The sequence below is a fragment of the Dipodomys spectabilis genome, unplaced genomic scaffold (assembly GCF_019054845.1).
Source record: "Dipodomys spectabilis isolate Male_0828 unplaced genomic scaffold, ASM1905484v1 ptg000002l, whole genome shotgun sequence".
NCBI classification, from domain to species: Eukaryota; Metazoa; Chordata; class Mammalia; order Rodentia; family Heteromyidae; genus Dipodomys; species Dipodomys spectabilis.
This window is the reverse complement of record NW_024870679.1, coordinates 45,723,840-45,741,702: the sequence shown is the minus strand read 5'-3', so window position 1 is coordinate 45,741,702 and position 17,863 is coordinate 45,723,840. Positions and strand designations below refer to the sequence as shown.

Sequence of the window (17,863 nt, the reverse complement as noted above, 5' to 3'; positions counted from 1 at the left end):
GAAGCGTGCTCGGCCCGCCCAGGAGCTTGGAACCACCCACTTCCGCCAGTCAGCCTATAGGAAGCCTGATTTTCAGGAACTATGTCACCAAGTTCAGGGCTCTTGGGACAAGCGCCTCCTGGGAGATGTAGTTTCCTCCGTGTAGTCCTGTGACTCAACGAAAGCCAACTCTTACTCGCCAATGCAGATCCACGCGTCCGGAGACGTCGTCCGGAGACCTTGTCCGGAGACGCTCCGCCGCGCGTTGGCACCTGGGAACACGTGGTTTGAGCTTTGCTTCGGGCTGTACTGGGTTTGTGTGCGTTGGTGTCCTCACCTGAAATTCTTCCTTACTAGCATTATTTACGTGGTACATTTAAAGCTAGGATCAGTGTGAATCCTACAGCTTACCAGAAAACACACCAGGAAGAGACAAAAAGGCTTATTTGGCTCTGGTACTGAATCACTGGCTCCATGACTTTGAGCTAGTTTCTTGACTTTAATGAGCATCGTTTTTCTAACCCATAAAAGGCAGATAATAATAGCATGCACTTCGTGCCTCATAGGACAGTCGAGAGCATAGAATTGAGGAATTGTCTATAAGCAGCATTGAAGAGAATCACCTAATGACAGTAGTTTAAAAGTTCTGAGTCACTCACACCCTGGAGGGAATAGCTGGTTGGCTGGCTAGCCGAATGTGCGTCAAAGTACATTGTAAGGGTTAAGACTGAATGACCATGGGGTATTATTCTGATCCTCACTCTGATACTAACCAAAGAAAAGTTAGCTGAACCTCAAACTCCTCTGTAAAGCAGTGTAATACTAGAACCACAAGATTGTTGTGAAAGTTAAATGAAGTAGTATGGTTGATGTGCTTAATGCTGTGTTAACCTGTTAACAGGTTCACAATAAAAAATGAAGCTATCATTGTTTTGTTGTGTTTTGTGTCTTTTCTGCCAGTACTAGGGTTTGAACTCAGGGTCTAGGCCTTGTCACTTAATTTTTTGCTTATGGCTGGAACTCTACCATTTGAGCTACAGCTCCACTTCTAGCTTTCTGATGGCTAATTGGAGAAAAGTGTCTCATGAACTTTCATACCAGGGCTGGCTTTGAAACACGATCCTCAGACATCAGCCTCCTGAGTAGCTAGAATTTCACGTGTGAACCACTGACACAAGCTACCCACAGCTATCCTTTTTTTTTTTTTAGCATTACTATCCCTGCCTTCAAGTTGACAGAGAGAAAGAGAGAGAAAGAAAGACAGCAAAGCAAATCCTGAGGCATTTGGTTTCTTTTCTACTATGTGACTTTCGGCAGGTTCCATTATTGTATCCATTTCTCAAAACAGTAATCACCTCTCCAGCTGAAAAGGTCTGGGGAAATCCTTGTTTCAGAGTCCCCAGAAATGCCAAGACCAGGGGATCAGTGGGCATTGAAGGAGGTTAAAGTAGCTGGGATCTGCTGTGTGATAAGTTTTTCCTACTCCTGCACTAGATCTTTGCTCAATGAGGGCATGGGTGCCACATTCGTTAACAAAACTCCATCTTGTTTGTCACCTGCCATTTGAAGATGAGATCCTTCATCATCTGGCCTGAGTCCACTTTTCTAGCTTCATATCAGTTAAGAAACTCAGCCAGCAGTCGAAAACATCAGAAAATTCAGGTGGCAGCCCCAGGCACTTGTCTGAAGTCTCAGCCACTTCCTCTGAAGAAGTGTTGACCAAGAGAGGCAGAAGAAGCCATCTCTACATTGGATGTGGAAGATTCTGGAGTCAACCCCAGTTTGAAATTGAAATTGCACAACTATTACCTATTGACTTGTTAGTTAAAGCCATATTGTCAAAATATCTGAGCTGTATGTCCTTCCCCATCTTCTCTGTAAAGTGATAGCAATAACCACCTCACATGTTTTTTGTAAAGATTAAAGGAGTTTATGACTAGTGTAAGCATGGTACCCTGCATAGTCAACATTTAACCATGTTCTCTCTGTATTCTTCTTTCCCATGCTCTATGAAAATCACTAATTTCAAGGTCTACATCTCTGCAGGCTTGGGATCACAAGGAAAGTATCTGGGAAATTTGAAAGAGGATAATTGTTAAGCCTTGAGGTCTCCAAGGGCTCTAGGCATTGCAATGGTAAGGGTGAGCAATATATCAAGGAAGAAAGGGTATTTGCTCACAGGAGGAAGGAGGGCTTGTGGTTTGCAGACACCAGAGAGTGATTCAGCACCCAGAGAAAACCATAAGAGGCCTGTCAGCACTGACCCAAGGCTTGCTTCTGAAAATTCTTGCAAGATGAGAGGAGAAACTATGGGACTCTGAGTATGAGATAGGGAAGAAGAGGCAACCAGATACCACTTACCAAAGACTTGCTATTCAGTACCCAGGCCCTGGTTCCAACTCTTGCTCAGACACACCTGTTTCCTAGGGAGGGGGGGAGGACAGATTGGGGACAGGAACAGGGAGTCCATGTGGCTGATCCTTGAACTCCCTAGGGCATGTCTTCCTAGGCCAATGGAAATAAAGCAGAGAAATGTGAGCCCACTGGGGAGTGGAAATAGAGAGGGGAAAGGGCATAGTCCCACTGCCCCAGGCCAGACTCCCTTCCCCTGGCTGGCTGAGCCAGAGGTCTCCTAACTTTCGTGACCTCTAGATTCCAAGTTTAAGCAGCAGGACCTTAACACTTGATCCTGAAAGAGAACAGAGTTCTCACATACTGAAGACCTATTGTGTACCCTGGCCCTATCCTTAGAACAGTGCCAAAAGACAGAGTCCACCACTTAACAGATGAGGAGACAGAGGCCTACAGAGGTGAAATGATAATATAGAGCCTAATAAGCTCAATGTTGTCATAAAGGGTTTTGACAGTTGCCAGTCTGGGTTTGACTAACTTTACCATTATTAGTTGTGTGACTGGCAAATTCATCTCTCTGTGCCCCCCCATCACCATTTTCTCATCGCTAAAAAGATATATATATATATATATATATATATATATATGTTTTGTTAATTAAATGCGTTAATGTTTATCAAGTGTTTAGAGACTGGCACAAAGTAAGAACTCAGGAAATATAGGCTCTCCTGAAGGCTGTTCAGCAGAGATTCAAGGCGTGAATGAAGAACATAGCTCCCAAGACTCTGCTTTTCATCCAGCACTTTTTTTGCTCAGTTATAACCCATCCCTTTTTGATGACTCCCCATCTTTGCCCTCTCCTTACTGTAAAACAGACTCCTCTGCTCCAAACAGAAAGAGTCCTCTAAGGCATCACCCTGGGCTGAGTCTCCAGTGCCTACAAGACAAAATCCCAGAGAAAAGTCCATCCACAGGCTGCCTCACTAGCAGATGCCTATCGCCCTAACTGAGGAAGTAGGGAACCACATTGAAATAGAGTCATACATTCATTCATCAGACATTACTTACATGTCAGGCATTGGCTGTGCACCAAATGGGAATGCAGTATTAAACAAACCGGACCCAAATGCCTGCTCTCATGCCACTTACAGTTTAGGCATCAACAATAATAAGCAATTAAGTTTTAAAAGAAGGTCTGGAAGTTTACTTGGGACCTAGAGAACAGATACCGAAAAGCCAGTGGCTCACGCCTGTAATCCTAGCTACTCAGGAGGCTGAGATCTGAGGATCACAGTTCAAAGCCAGCCGGGGCAGAAAAATCTGTGAGATTCTTTTTTTTTTTTGGGTCTGGTCGTCGTGGGGTCTGAACTCTGGGCCTGGGCGCTGTCCCTCAGCTCTTCAGCTCAAGGCTAGCACTCTACCACTTGAGCCACAGCGCCACTTCTGGTTTTTTTCTTTTTGCTTATGTGGTGCTGAGGAAATCGAACCCAGGGCCTCATGCATGCAAGGCAAGCACTCTACCACTGAGCCACCTTCCCAGCCATCTGTGAGATTCTTATCTCCAATTAACCACTAGAAAACCGGAAGTGGTGCTGTGGGCTCAAGCGGTGGAGCGCTAGCCTTGAACTGAAGAGCACAGGGATAGCGGCCAAGCCCAGAGTTCAAGCCCCACGACCGACCAGAAAGAGAGAGAGAGAGGAGAGAGAGAAGGAGCCTCAGGCTTCCCAAGGGCCCTGCATTGAGAGCTTGGGGTATTGGGGTGAAGGGGAGCCTCTATGGGCATGTGCATCTCCCCTAGATGCTGAGGTGGTTTCCAGGGTTAGTTTGTTGTCTTGTTTTGCAAACAGAACAGCAAAACCTCCTCCTTTCCTCCCCCACCCTTCCAGACTGAAGCTATTTATTCCTAGTGACAAGCCTGAGGATCCCAGGGGGGGTGGCCTCAAAGACCTGGAGGGGCCCTGTGTCCCTGGCAGGCGCCAGTCCTCTCGCCCAGGCACGCTGACAAGCCAGAGGGTCAGAAATGACAGAGGGTTCCTTGGTCGCCGCCCTGCAGCGCCCCAGCCACTCACACTGCTCACACCCCTTCCGGAGAAAGGCAGGGGACTTTTAGGGTCTCCTGGGCCGCTAAAGGTCCCAACTATCCCAGGCCTGCCCTTTGGACACAGAGGCAGGACCCCCTCGGTGCCAGGACGCAGCCAGGGGTGGGAAGGCGATTTATTGTCACTCAGTTACCGAATAAAGCCCTTTCAAGGTCAGATCCTAGAGGTGTGTGCTGGGGGCGGGGGTCCTCCCTTCACCCCTCTGGTCCCCACTGACAGGGCCATGAAAGTCAAATAAAAAACACTCCCTCTCGGGCAGTCAGTCGGGGGTAAGCTGGGGTTGGGGGTGAGGTGACGGAGGAACGCGAGCACGCGTGAGGACGCTAGGTTCCCCAGAGGGATCCCGTCCCGGCTGGGTCCTGCGTGCGCCCCTGGGGGAGAGAATACAGGGGTCCCTGGCTGCAACTGGGGTTTGGGAAAGGGGACGCGGAGAGAGAGAAAGAGAGAGAGTGGCTGGCGCGGCCGCAGGGGGGCCGGGGCGGGGTGCTAGCAGCCGGGTAGTTTGGGGAGCCAGGTTGGGCAGGGCCCGAGGGGGGCTGGCGGGGGCGGGCTGGCGGCCGGCGGGGAGAGGGCGGGGTCTGGCCCCCGCCCGCAGGCTGGGGGGCCGGGGGGGCGGGGCGGGCCCGCGCTCACTTCCTCGGAGCCTCGGGGCCGCGCGCCCACTCGCCAGCACAGCCCGAGGTAGCCGCTGTCTTGGCCGCGCGGCCCCGGCTCGGCCCCGGCCCCGCAGGTAGGAGTCGCCCAGGGATCCGGCTGCCCGCCCCACTCGCGCCGCGCGCGCGCCCCGATCTCGCGCACGCTTGGAGGTGAGCGGCCCCCACCCCCGCCCGACCCAGTTCCCGGGACCGGCTCCGCGCCGGAACCACGGGGTGCAGAGGGGGCCCCGCGAGCCGCCCGCCCTCCCCTACACACACACTTCTGCCTCCGGTCCTCCGCCCGGTTCCACCGCGGGCTCCCGGGACACGCGGAGCCCAGGAGCGCGCCCTTTTCCGACCACCCCGGCTGGGCGGGAGCCGCTGCGAGAGTTGGGCGGGGGAGGGGATCAAGTTTAAAATTGAAAAATCGAGAGGGACATTGGAGGGTTGGAGAAAATGAGGCTTCTCGAAAGCCTGTCGAAGGGAGAGACCGAGACAGACAGGGACACACCAGCCACCGGAGGCTGCAGGAGACTATTCAAACAGGGACCCAGGCTGGACGGACTGAGCTGCTGAGCTACAGGACCCAAGGCAAGGAGTGGATCCGGGTTATGGGGAGCATTTGAAGAAAAAGCACACATAGCTGGGCCCTTCCCAAGGCCGGGGAGGGCCCTGAGGCTAGAGCTTCCTTAGGCTCGTGCTAAATCTGCCTCAGGCCTTAGAGACCTTACTAGAGACAGACACTCCCGGCAGGCCGAGATGCTAAGAGATCAAGGACTGGATGCTGAGACAGATAAAGAGGGGGTGGTGAAACCAGACGTCCAGCCCTTTAGGGACACTGAGACATCAAGACATGGGATGTACAGAGAGAAATAGAGATCTCCAGAGTGGAGGAAGAACCTCTTTAGAGATTCAGAGAGACCCAGACCTAAAGACAGCAGCCTAAGTGTGCAAAACTGCTGAGTGGAGGCCGGCTAGGGCTCTGAGATAGACCTCCAAGAAAGATCCAGCCTTGAAGGGGTTGGGGGGGGGAGAGTTAACAAAGCTATGGGAAGATAGGACTCTAAGATCATCCAGAAAGCTGAGGGCCTGAGACTAAGAGAGATAAAAAGGAGCCCTGTGCACAAAACTCAACCACCAAGACAGCCTTAACTTATTTTTAAACTCAAATCTTGGAAGAGCTGCTTCAGCCCTGGGGGACCCGGGTGAATGAACTGTTCCTCTCCTATCCCTAGAGCAGCTGCCAGATCTGCTCCCCACCCCTTTTCCCCTAAACTGCTTGGACTTCCAAGCTTTGTGGGGGAGGGAGAGGGAGAGCAGAGTTTGGGGTTAATGCCTGGTAGCAGGGAGGGGAGTGGGGGGGGGGCAGTGGAGGAGGACTTCTATTTCTTTCCTTTAAGTCTCCTGTCAACTCCTAGGAGTTGGGGGAGGGGTCTGCTGTGATTCTGACTCACAGCTGTGAGGCCTGGCCTAGGTCCTCTTAGACTGTGTATGGTAGAGGGTGGAGTGGGGGGTAGACAAAAGGGTTGAGCAGTTGGCATGGGTAATTGGGAAGGCTTCTGAGTGTCTTCCAATCACAGGACTGGCAGGAGGAAAGCTGGGCTCTGGTGTCTCTCTTGTCCTCCCTTTGCTGAAAAGCTGACCACCCCCTCTACCACCACTGAAGCATCTCTAAGGAGAGGACTCCAGGTTGTAAGGTACAAGAGCCTCCTCTGATACCTGAGCAACCTTGGCCATGTCCCTGCCCTGTCCCTGGCTGCTTTGTGCTCTGCCTGCCTTTTGTGAGATCTGATGAGACGATAGTGGGAATGTACTTTGTGAGGACAGAGCAGAAAATAGGTGTGTACACCTGTGTGCCTGTATGAGACCTCTTACAGCTATGCCCACTGGAGTCCGGCTAACTAGGCTGGAATCACTATTGGTCCCAGTATTTTTCCCTGCTAGACACATGGGCCTCCGACCTCCACTATTCTCTCTAGGCCTATTCTGAAAAGGTCCAGGCCAGCTCCCTGATCCAGGATTGCTGGAGACCTGTCAAATGCCAGCAAGGGGCTCATAGAGAAAATACAGATGGCTATAGTTTCCTGAGGAGTTGTTACCTGCCAGGTGCTTTGCAAGGTTTCTCATATTTAAGTCTGACAACAACTCCAGAAGGTAGAAGATAGCATCATCTCATTTAATTAGATGGACTCTTGGACTTAGGGTGTATGACTTGTCCAAGGTCACAGGATGCCAACTCTGGTTTATATTTCACAGCTTGTGCAAGTCTATACACACTATGGCACTATACAGATATGTGGCTATTCTGAGCTCCACGAGGTTTACTGGGGAGGGAAAGGGGTGGTGTGTTGTATCTAGGTCTAGGTATAGTGGTGTGTGTTGGTAGGCAAAGGGGATGCAAGCCATCTCCTGTAAATCCTGCCCTTATCAGCCAGAAAGGAATATAAGACTACCCTTACTTACCCCTTCGGTCCTGCAGCCTTGCCAGAGAAAGGGGGAGGGACAGGGACAGGCAGAGACAGGTGGGCTTGATGGTGCCCTTTACTGCCCTCATCAGAGTCCATCTGGATAGATTAAGGGATTGGGGGATTCTGGGAAGGAAGCTGAAGCCACACCCATACCCTATTTGGAGTAACCAGTCTCAGTGCCCAAGCTCCCAGAGGGCGGATCCAGGGCTAGCCTGGGCCTGGGAAGGTGGCTGCTGCTGCTGCTGCTGCTGGCCAAACCAGGAAGGAAAAGACCCAGGGCACATGGCTGAACTCCATCTGTGTGGCCCCCTGCTGCCTAGTGGCTTACAGCCCAGGCAATCCTCAGATACTGGGCCAGAGGAAACCTAGGGCTAGTGTCAGGGAAGATACTCTCCACCTTACAGCCTAGACCTTACCCTAAAGGTTCTTGCTTTGAAGACCCTAGCTCTAGTCACCACGTGCTCCTCTTGGAGTGTTCTACCATTGTACACAAGGAAGGCTTCAAACTCATAAGCCCCAAAGATTCAGGCCCTACAGGCTTAGGGCATCTGTTGGCGCCTGAAGTCTGAACTCCAAGCCAGAGTGACGCTGTTGGTGAGAATTTCCCGTTGGGGGTGGCTGAGAAAAGGAGGGCTTTTTCCTTCAACTTGAGCCAGGGCAGGCTCTGGGGACTGCTAGTGCAAGAAATCTAATAGGGCGGGAAAGGGGGTTGGTGGGTTCTTTTGTACTTCCAATTAACTTCCCCAGGCCTATAGTACAGCTGGCAGGACATCCCCTTCCTATGGGTCCTCATGTTCCTCTTCACCACCCAATTCTCAGGGAGCAGGCTTCATGGTGGAGGAAGACAGAGTCCAGGAGCTTGGACTTTGGGGCCAGAGACTGGAATCAGGCTGTAGAAGGGATTGGGAACCCCACTTTCCACACACATGCACACGCACACCCTTGTTCCTCATGTTCCTGTTCCACAGGCAGCTGTGTGGATGACCTCATCCCACAAACATGCTTTGTTCCTGAGAAAATGGAAAGTGTCTGAGGTTTGGTGGGGGGGCTGGGTGTCTGTAGCAATAGCTCTTAGGACTCCCCTATGTCCTCCCCACCTAAGAAGGGGGCCTGATTGGGGAAGACATGTCTCTTCCACCCTTCACACTCAGTCTCAGATACTGAGGAATCAGGAAAGGTGGGTAGAGGCTGTTTCTCCAGAGGTAGGGGATTGGAAGTCGTGACCTAGAGAAGAGAAGGGTCCTGAAGACTTTGAGATGCAGCCAGGAGAGATGCCTGGCAGAAGGTGCCAAGGGGCACTCTGTTCTTGTCTCCAATTCCTTTCTGCTTCCCCTGGCATCTCGTTTTCCCTTTTTCTCCCTCCTGCTGGCAGAATCTGACAGCTGGCCCTCAGTGCCAGCACAGCTGCAGCAGATGTTTGCAGGCAAGGCTGCCCAGACTGATGTGACCAGAGACACAGCAAGGGTGGAAGGGGATGAAGGTAGAGGGTCCAGCTGGGGACACTTAGCTGTGTCCAGCTTGCAGGATTTCCTTCCTGCCTAAACGTAGGCTGAATGTCTCAAATTCCTTTTGCTTGGCTGATCCTCCTGGGAGGGGAGGCCCGACTTCGGACACCACCCTCCATGCTTCACCAGTCCAGCATCGCTCTAGCATTCCACCGTTTCCTGGATCAGGATGGGGCCTACACTGCCCCTTCTCATTCCCTAACTTCTCAGGTCAGAGCTCTAGGTAAAGGTTCTTTTATACCCAGGGAGGTGGGGGCTCAGGAGAAGGTGAGAAGGCTGTCCATATGATATAGAGTAGGGGGCTTCCTGTCCCTGCTATCCTGGGACAGTCAGGGACATGAAGGCTAACCTCAGGCTGGGCAGGAAATGAGTCACTGACCCAGGAAAAGCCCCTTCCCCCCCAGATCTGCCAAGGCCAAGATAAGAAAACAACTCTGCTTCCTGACCCTTTTCCACTTTTTTTACAGAAATAAATATGTAGGACTTTGGAGTTTCCAGAGCAGCCCTTCTCTAGCCGCACCTGCTGCCCTCTGGCTCATCTGACATTTTTTCTCTTTGTTTTCTTTTTTTTGGGTGGGGGAGGGTATGGTCCTGGGCCTGAACTCTGGGCCTGGGCGCTGTCCCTCAGCTCTTCAGCTCAAGGCTAGTGCTCTACCACTTGAGCCACAGCGCCACTTCTGGCTTATTTCTTTGCTTATGTGGTGCTAAGGAATCGAACCCAGGGCCTCAGGCATGCAAGGCAAGTGCTCTACCACTGAGCCACCTTCCCAGCCCATCATCTGGCTTTTCTTGTGCCTGGTTTCTTCTTGCTTTCATTTGTTTGTTGGTTTGTTTGTTTTTGTGCCTGTACTGGGGCTTGTATTCAGGGCCTGGATACTGTCCCTTCACTTTTTTCACACAAAGATAATGCTCTAGCTGGGCACCAGTGGCTCACGCCTATAAATCCTAGCTGAGATTTGAGAATCATGGTTCAAAGCCAGCCCAGACAAGAAAGTCTGTGAGACTCTTGTCTCCAATAAACTAGCAAAAAAGCTGGAAGTGGAGCTGCGGCTGAAGTGACAGCACCTGAGTTCAAGCCTCAGGACTGGCACTGGCGCGCGCACACACACACACACACACACACACACACACACACAAGTGCTCTATCCACTTAAGATGCACATCTCTACGTCCAGCTTTTTGCTGGTTAATTGGAGTCTTATGGATATTTCTGCCCAGGCTGGCTTTGAACCACCTTCCTTTTTTTTTTAATGCAAATTGCTCTTTGCTACGGGATAAGTTAGAGCCATTCTGGATGACCCTACCCCACGTTCTCTTCCTAACAGGGCTCACTCACATTGCAACAATGAGCGAGACATTCGACTGTGCAAAATGCTGCGAGTCCCTGTTTGGCCGTAAGTACATCCAGACAGACAGCGGTCCCTACTGCGTGCCCTGTTATGATGACACCTTTGCCAACACCTGTGCTGAGTGCCAGCAGCTTATTGGGCATGACTGCAGGGTAAGACCCAGACAACAGGGCAAAAAGAGTGGACCCTGGCAGGAGGAGGCAGAGGATGAGTCTACCTCTCCTGGGTGCCAGTATCCCTGCCATGCCTCCACAGGAGCTGTTCTATGAGGACCGCCACTTCCATGAGGGCTGTTTCCGCTGCTGCCGCTGCCAGCGCTCACTAGCTGATGAGCCCTTCACCTGCCAGGAGAGAGAGTTGCTCTGCAATGACTGCTACTGCAGTGCCTTCTCCTCACAGTGCTCTGCCTGTGGAGAGACCGTCATGCCTGGTACGTCCCAGGGGCCTCATCCAGGGTGGCATGCCTGGCACTTCTGTAGGACCTTCACATTTGCCTGATACATAGATGGAGGCACAGCATGGGTAGCTCGCATGACATGCACACACATGCTTGCACAGGCAGTACGTTCCTGGAAATCTCTGGTGTGCCAGTGAGGTTCACAGGGATTGGCACATCCAGTCTGCCCATGAAAACTGGGCAGGTGCAAAAACTGGTGCTCTCCTAGGAGCTAAGCATGTGTGGTATGTGAACCTGCATGCATAGAGGAACTTTAGGGTGTGCTAAAACTTGTGCTTGCTGTATTGGAACTTTATGGGAGGAGAGGTTAAACCAAGCATGTGTAGAGACCCACATGCTTGTCTGACAGACATGTGAGGACTTGGCATGTATGTAGAGTAACATGTCAGGAACATGGAGGAGTGTAACATGCCTACACCTATAATCCTTGCTGCTCAGGAGGCTGGGATCTGAGGATCCTGATTCAAAGACAAAGTTCATGAGACTCCAATTAATCAGCAAAAATTCAAAGTAGAGCTCTGACTCAAGTAGTAAAGCACTATGAGCCTTAAGTGAAAAAACTAAAGGTCAGTGCTTAGGCCCTGACTTCAAGCCCCAGTACTGGCACAAAACACACACACACACACACACACACACCATATACTACACATCCCATACTTGGGACATTAGTACTTAGTGCAGGAAGAGATTTGCTTGCATAGTGTATGTGGGCTTTCCTCTCGTGTGTGTGTGTGTGTGTGTGTGTGTGTGTGTGTGTGAAATTCATTTCTGGTGTATAAGGGCTTAGCATGTACTGAATCAACATGTCGATTACATGGAGGATGTTAAAATAATCTTGGGGATAATCTTATCAGACATAGAGGCTTTACACACTTGCCTAACGTGTTGAACACAGTGTCCAGTGTTTGGGGAGAGCCTAGCATGTGCAATATACATGGTGGGGGTCTTGCTGCATGTGTGTGGATACCACCCTGCTCAGGCTATAGAAGCAGTAGGGATGCTGGGGAAGGGGTGGTTAGGGGTGGTTAGCAGAGTGGCCCTCAGGAGCTGGGACACAGCCTCTAAGTGGGACTCCTGTTTCCCACAGGGTCTCGGAAGCTGGAATATGGAGGCCAGACGTGGCATGAACATTGCTTCCTGTGCAGTGGCTGTGAGCAGCCGCTGGGCTCACGTTCCTTTGTGCCCGACAAGGGTGCTCACTACTGCGTGCCCTGCTATGAGAACAAGTTTGCTCCTCGCTGTGCCCGCTGCAGCAAGGTGGGGGCTGGGCCAGCGGGCTAGGGGTAAGGCCTGCTGTGTGGGATGGGAATACCCACTCCCTCTGCTGATGGATGCTACCCCTGCAGACGCTGACCCAGGGGGGAGTGACATACCGCGATCAGCCCTGGCATCGAGAATGCCTGGTGTGCACTGGGTGCCAGACGCCCTTGGCAGGACAGCAGTTCACCTCTCGGGATGAGGATCCCTACTGCGTGGCCTGTTTTGGAGAACTCTTTGCACCCAAGTGCAGCAGCTGCAAGAGCCCCATCACAGGTGGGACAGGTGGAGGAGGGTGCAGGCAAGGGCTGGGTGTGGTAGTGGGTACTGCTGTGGGGTAGGAGTCACCCCAGATCTGCAGCACTAACCTCTCTTCAGGACTTGGTGGAGGCAAGTACGTGTCCTATGAAGACCAGCACTGGCACCACAGCTGCTTCTGCTGCGCCCGCTGCTCCACCTCCCTGGTGGGCCAAGGCTTTGTGCCCAATGGAGACCAAGTGATGTGCCAGGGCTGCAGCCAGGAAGGGCTCTGAGCCAGGGCTCCTGGCCTGGGCTTTCCCAAACCAGGGCTCCAGGACACCAGGACTCTGGCTACTTTCCTGAACCATCTCTGGGATCCAGCTCCTCCCCAGAATGAGGCTTCTCCTGAGCTTCAAGATTGTCTCCCCTATTCCATCACACCCCAACTGGTACTCACTGACCCAGGGCCCCCAAACTCAGGCTCTTTTGGATTCAAGCTGCACTATCCCAAATCTGAATTCCAGAACTGGGCCCTCTCCTACAGTCTGACTTTCCAGATCAAGCTCCCTCAACCAAATCAGGGCTCTAGATTCCCAGCCTTCCAAATCTAGACACCGGGACCCAGATCAGTCTAGACTTCTAGACTTCAGTCTAGACTTGTCTGAATCCACCTAAAGTTTCTTATCTGTGTCTGAGAAGTCCTCAAAAGCCCTCTGTCTTTTTTGGTTCCACCCTGCCTAAGTCCCATCTGCATCCCCAGAGCAGCGGGTGGGGGTCCTAAGGTACTGGGGGCTGCCCAGCTCATGTCCATCTTCTCATTTTATTTCAGCTCCATCTAGCCCAGAGATGGGCAGAGAGGGGTGCGGGTTAGCTCACCCTGTCCTAGATTCTGCAATAAAGCAGTGTGAGGAGGCCCAGGCCTCTGCGTGTTGGTCTGTCCAGAGGGTGACAAAGCTTTTCTTTGCGGACTCTAGCTCTTCTAGACCTCTGTGGGGCGGGCCATGGGGTGGGAAAGCCCCTCCCACCCCCACCCCCCCCAGGAAGGGGATCCCCCACAGCAGCTACCGGGCGGTTCCAAGCTTGGCCTGCCAACCCCCTGCTGGCAGCGGGCTCAAGCTCCCAGTAGGGAAGGGAGGTCCCAGACTGGAGCCAGAAGACAGTGGGGTTCTCCCTCCCCTAACAGCTCCGCCCCGATTCCCCACCCCCCCCTCAGTGCAGGCGCCTAGATTCCCCAGTCAGGCAGACCCCTCAGGTCTTTTAACCATCACCATCACCCCCTTCCCGAGGATTAGTGGGGGCGGCCCAGGATCCGGATCCGCTGGCCCGCCGCACGTTTTTTTGCCAAAAAAGGCAAGGATGTTGCTGCACGCGCCGCGGGAACATCTGGATCCGATTCCCAGTATGAATGGGTCATGGCCCCGCCTCCCCCCCTCCGTGATTCAAGGGCGGGGGCGGGAATAAGTGGGAAGGGGGGGACTGTCCCCGAAGTGGGGCGATGGGCGGGGCTCGCGCCCCTGGTCCCTCCCCCTCTCCCTCCTACCCCGTGGCTGCACCGTCTGGCTGCGGGTGCAGGTTTGTGCGCTCTGGGGGCCTCCGCGGCCCGAGGCTGGGGAGCGAGGGAGGGGTAGACCCGGCCCTTACCCCCCCACCCCGGCTCCACCGCCCCACCCCTCGGCCTCGGGAAGGCGGGGCCCCACCGCAGGGCAGAAACCGGGACAGGCACCCTCCCCGCCACCGAGCTGCCGGGGTGAAGTCACCGGTGCACCCGCGCTTCAAAGCCCTCCCGGCCCCAGTGCAAAGCCTCAACTTCATGACGCCTGAGTTGATGGACCTTGTGGACAGATCTTACCAAACGCCTTAACGCCAGAGCCTCTAACGAAGAGCTTCCACTTGTCGGTTTAGGTTCTCCTTGTGTCGTTTCCCTCCCCTTCCCCGCCAACCCTGGGGCTGGGCTCGCCCCTGCCTGGCTCACACCTCCTGTTCAGCTCCCGGCATTTACTGCAGGGTCAATAAATACTTGTTGAGGAAGAGCAATCCCAGTTTAGAGAGCAGCTGGCCAAAGCCCCCCCCCCCCCCCCCCAGGCCTGGAAACATGCGCTGCTGTGGGGAAGCAACGCGTCATTGCATTTAAAGGAAGTGGCCAAAAGACTAAAATGGCATGGTAGAGCCCAGCTCCTGAGAAGTCAGATGCCAAGTTAAACAGACCTCACCCTGTGGGCAAAGCAGCCCGTGCAAATATGTAAAAGCAGAGAGTGGTGAGAGAAGATGGGGTTCAAGGAGATTACTAGCAGTGCGTGAATAATGAATGGATTGGAGGGGTAAGTTGAGCAGGTTATCCGGGACACTCCTGCACTGGGCAGTAGTCCAGGAGGCAGAAGATGGGGCAGCAGGGACAAAGACAAGACCTAGGGACCAGTTTGTGGCAGTGTAGGTGAAAGAGCGTTTGGGGGCTGGAAGGCTTCTGTTTTGAGGCTGAATGACAGAGTAGATGCTTGAGTGCTCTACCTTCCTCCTGAAGAGAAAGGGATCCTCAGCTACAACCTGTACTTCATTTGTTTCTTTGTTGGAAGTTAATCAGATATGAGTCTCACAGGCTCTCCTACCTGAGCTGGCTTGGACACACAATCCTCAGATCTCAGCCTCCTGAGGATTACAGGCATGAGCCACCAGCACCCAACTTTCCTTTATTTCTGTGTAAACATTTATTTCATTGAAGGGATGGAGTTTGAACATGGGCCTTGAACTTGCAAAGCAGGCACCCCATTTGAACCAGGCCTTCAGCCCAAATATATAAAATTTTTAGATTTAACATCTTACAAGCAATTTATTTTTAAATTTGAAAAGTAATATATGAGGTTGGGGCCTGTCACAAGTGACAGATAAGAAAAAAAAAGCCAGTGCCGGGCACTGGTGGCTCACACCTGTAATCCTAGCTACTCAGGAGGCTGAGATCTGAGGATCGAGGTTCAAAGCCAGCCTGGGCAGGAGAGACCGTGAGACTCCTATCTCCAATAAACCACCAGAAAACCAGAAGTGGCGCTGTAGCTCAAGTGGTAGAGTGCTCGCCTTGAGCTGAAGAGCTGAGGGACAGCGCCCAGGCCCAGAGTTCAAGCCCCACGACCGACAAAAAAAAAAAGAAAGAAAAGCCAGGTGCTGATAGCTCATGCCTATAATTCTAGCTAATCAGCAGGCTGAAATCTAATGATCATAGTTCAAAGCCAGACCAGGAAAACTCTTATCTCCAATTAACAACCAGAAAACTAGAAGTGGTGCTGTGGCTTAAAATGGTAGAGCACTAGTTTTGAGGGGAAAAGCTGAGGGACAGCACCCAGGCCATGAGTTCAAGCCCCAGGACCGACCAAAAAAAGAAAAGAGAGGGGAGGAAGGGGGAAGGAAGAAAGAAAACAAACATGTACACCTAAAAAATATCTCTAGCCAGTCACCAGTGGCTCAGGCCTGTAATCCCAGGTACTCAGGAGGCTGAGATCTAAGGATTGTAGTCTAAAGCCAGCCGGGGCAGGAAAATCCATGAAACTCTTATCTCCAATAAACCACTGGAAACCCAGAAGTGGTACTGTGGCTCAAGTTGTAGAGCACTCGCCTTGAGCTGAAGAGCTCAGGGACTGCGCTCAGGCCCAGAGTTCAAGCCCCAGGACCCACCAAAAAAAAAAAAAGTTGACCAATTTTGGAATATTCTTCTTACCCAAAAAGGATTCCTTGGAACCATTTGTAGTCATTGCCAGTTATAAGAAACCACTCATCTACTCTTTGTCTCCATGGATTTGCTTTTTTGACCACACATTGTGTCATTTTTGCATCTGACTTTTGTATGTAGCAATGATGCTTTTCAGGGTTCACTCCTAGAATTCCTTCATTGCTGAATAACAATGCATTGTATAGACTTAGACTTACCACATTATGCTTATCTGTTAACCAGCTAATAGATCCTGGGGCATCTAGTTTTTGTTGAGAATGAATAATCTCATATGAACACATGGCCATACATTTTCATTTTACTACCTAGAAGTGTACATACACACGATATCAACTTCCTAGGCCTGCCTTATGCTGGGGATGAAATCAGTGGCTTTCACATGCAGGGCAAGTTTACTACCACTGACCCACATCCCCAGCCTTGACTTTTCAAGACTGTATAGCACTTCACTGTTTAGGTGCACCATACTTTGGATCCCTTGCTGATAAAACAAATGAAGGTTCTTAACATGTGAATTTTGTTTAAAAAAATCAAAAAAGCACTGTTGGGGCACCAATGGCTCATGCCTATAGCCTAGCTACTCAGGAGGTTGAGACCTACGGATCATAGTTCAAAGCTGCTTGGACAAGAAAGTCCATGAAACTCTAATCTCCAATTGATCACTGAAGAGCAAGAAGTAAAGCTGTGGTTTAAGTGAAACAGCACTATCCTTGTGCAAAAATGCTCAGGAACAGTTCCCAGACCCTGAGTTCAAGCCCCAGGACTTGCATAATAACAACAGCAACAATAATATAAAAATAATAATAAGCAGCAGCATCTCCATGTTAGAAGAAAGACAGTCGGGAGCTGGTGGCTCAGGTCTGTAATCCTAGCTAATCAGGAGGCTGAGATCTGAGGATCACTTCAAAGCCAGCCCAGGCAGGAAAGTTCATGAGACTTTTTTTTTTTTGCGCGTCATGGGGCCTGAACTCTGGGCCTGGGTGCTGTCCCTCAGCTCTTAAGCTCAAGGCTAGCATTCTACCACTGGAGCCACAGCACCACTTCCGGCTTTTTCTGCTTATGTGGTGCTGAGGAATTGAACCCAGGACCTCATGCATGTGAGGCAAGCACTCTACTACTGAGCCACCTTCCCAGCCTTCCATGAGAGTCATCTCCAATTAACCACCAGAAAGCCAGAAGTGGAGCTGTGGCTCAAGTGGTAGAGCTGAAGAGCTCACGGACAGCTCCCAGGCTCAGAGTTCAAACTCCATGACCAATAGAAGAAAAAAAGGAAAAAAAAAAAAAAAAGGAAAGGGCTGGGAATGTAGGTTAGTGATAGAGTGCTTGCCTAGCATGCATGAAGCCCTGGGTTCAATTGCTCAGTATCACATAAACAGAAAAAGCCAGTAGTGGTGCTGTGGCTCAAGTGGTAGAGTGCTAGCCTCGAGCAGTAGCAGCTCAGGGACAGGTCCCAGGGCAAGCTCAGGGCTGGCAGAGAGAGAGAGAGAACAGACTTTGAGGAATAGAGAAAGGAAAAAGTGTTATCTGAAGTCACAAAGCAAGATTGAAATTCCAGTTTCTCAACTCCCAACCATACTCAACTAGTCCACCTACTCAAATATGCCTACCCTTCCAATGGACTCGAAGGAGCTCCAAGAAACTAGGGACCCACTCATCCTCACAGTTTTGGGTTGAGTCTATAGGCTGACGCCTCTACACCTCCGACCAGCAGGGGGCACTGTGTCCATCCCGGTAGCATAGTCTCGAGCTCCCTGTGTTCCTTTTCCCTCGGTCCCCGAGGCACTTCCGGCCCGCACGGAACTTTGGC

At 51.8% G+C, this 17,863-nt stretch overlaps 1 protein-coding gene across 5 annotated transcripts; it reads left to right on the top strand.

Annotated features, from left to right (window-relative positions):
• The first annotated feature begins 5,106 nt into the window (after nt 1–5,106).
• On the top strand, nt 5,107–13,259 carry Fhl3 (four and a half LIM domains 3). 5 transcript variants are annotated; one of them, XM_042681280.1, is made up of 6 exons: nt 5,107–5,160; nt 10,364–10,539; nt 10,643–10,817; nt 11,932–12,101; nt 12,191–12,377; nt 12,480–13,259. In XM_042681280.1, exons 2-6 carry the CDS (start codon nt 10,384–10,386, stop codon nt 12,632–12,634), a joined length of 843 nt encoding a protein of 280 aa, XP_042537214.1. In that variant the 5' UTR covers nt 5,107–5,160; nt 10,364–10,383; the 3' UTR covers nt 12,635–13,259. The 5 variants fall into 5 exon arrangements, with proteins under 5 accessions (XP_042537214.1, XP_042537218.1, XP_042537210.1 ...); XM_042681284.1 differs by lacking the exon at nt 5,107–5,160 and adding an exon at nt 5,177–5,236 and having other exon boundaries at nt 12,486–13,259; XM_042681276.1 differs by lacking the exon at nt 5,107–5,160 and adding an exon at nt 5,177–5,236.
• Nucleotides 13,260–17,863: the final 4,604 nt, after the last annotated feature.

Coding starts and splice junctions, on each gene's coding strand:
- Fhl3 (XM_042681280.1), top strand. CDS start 10,384: ATGAGCGAGACATTCGACTGTGCAAAATGCTGCGAGTCCCTGTTTGGC. Junction 10,540..10,642: donor TTATTGGGCATGACTGCAGG/GTAAGACCCAGA, acceptor ATGCCTCCACAG/GAGCTGTTCTATGAGGACCG. Junction 12,102..12,190: donor GCTGTGCCCGCTGCAGCAAG/GTGGGGGCTGGG, acceptor CTACCCCTGCAG/ACGCTGACCCAGGGGGGAGT.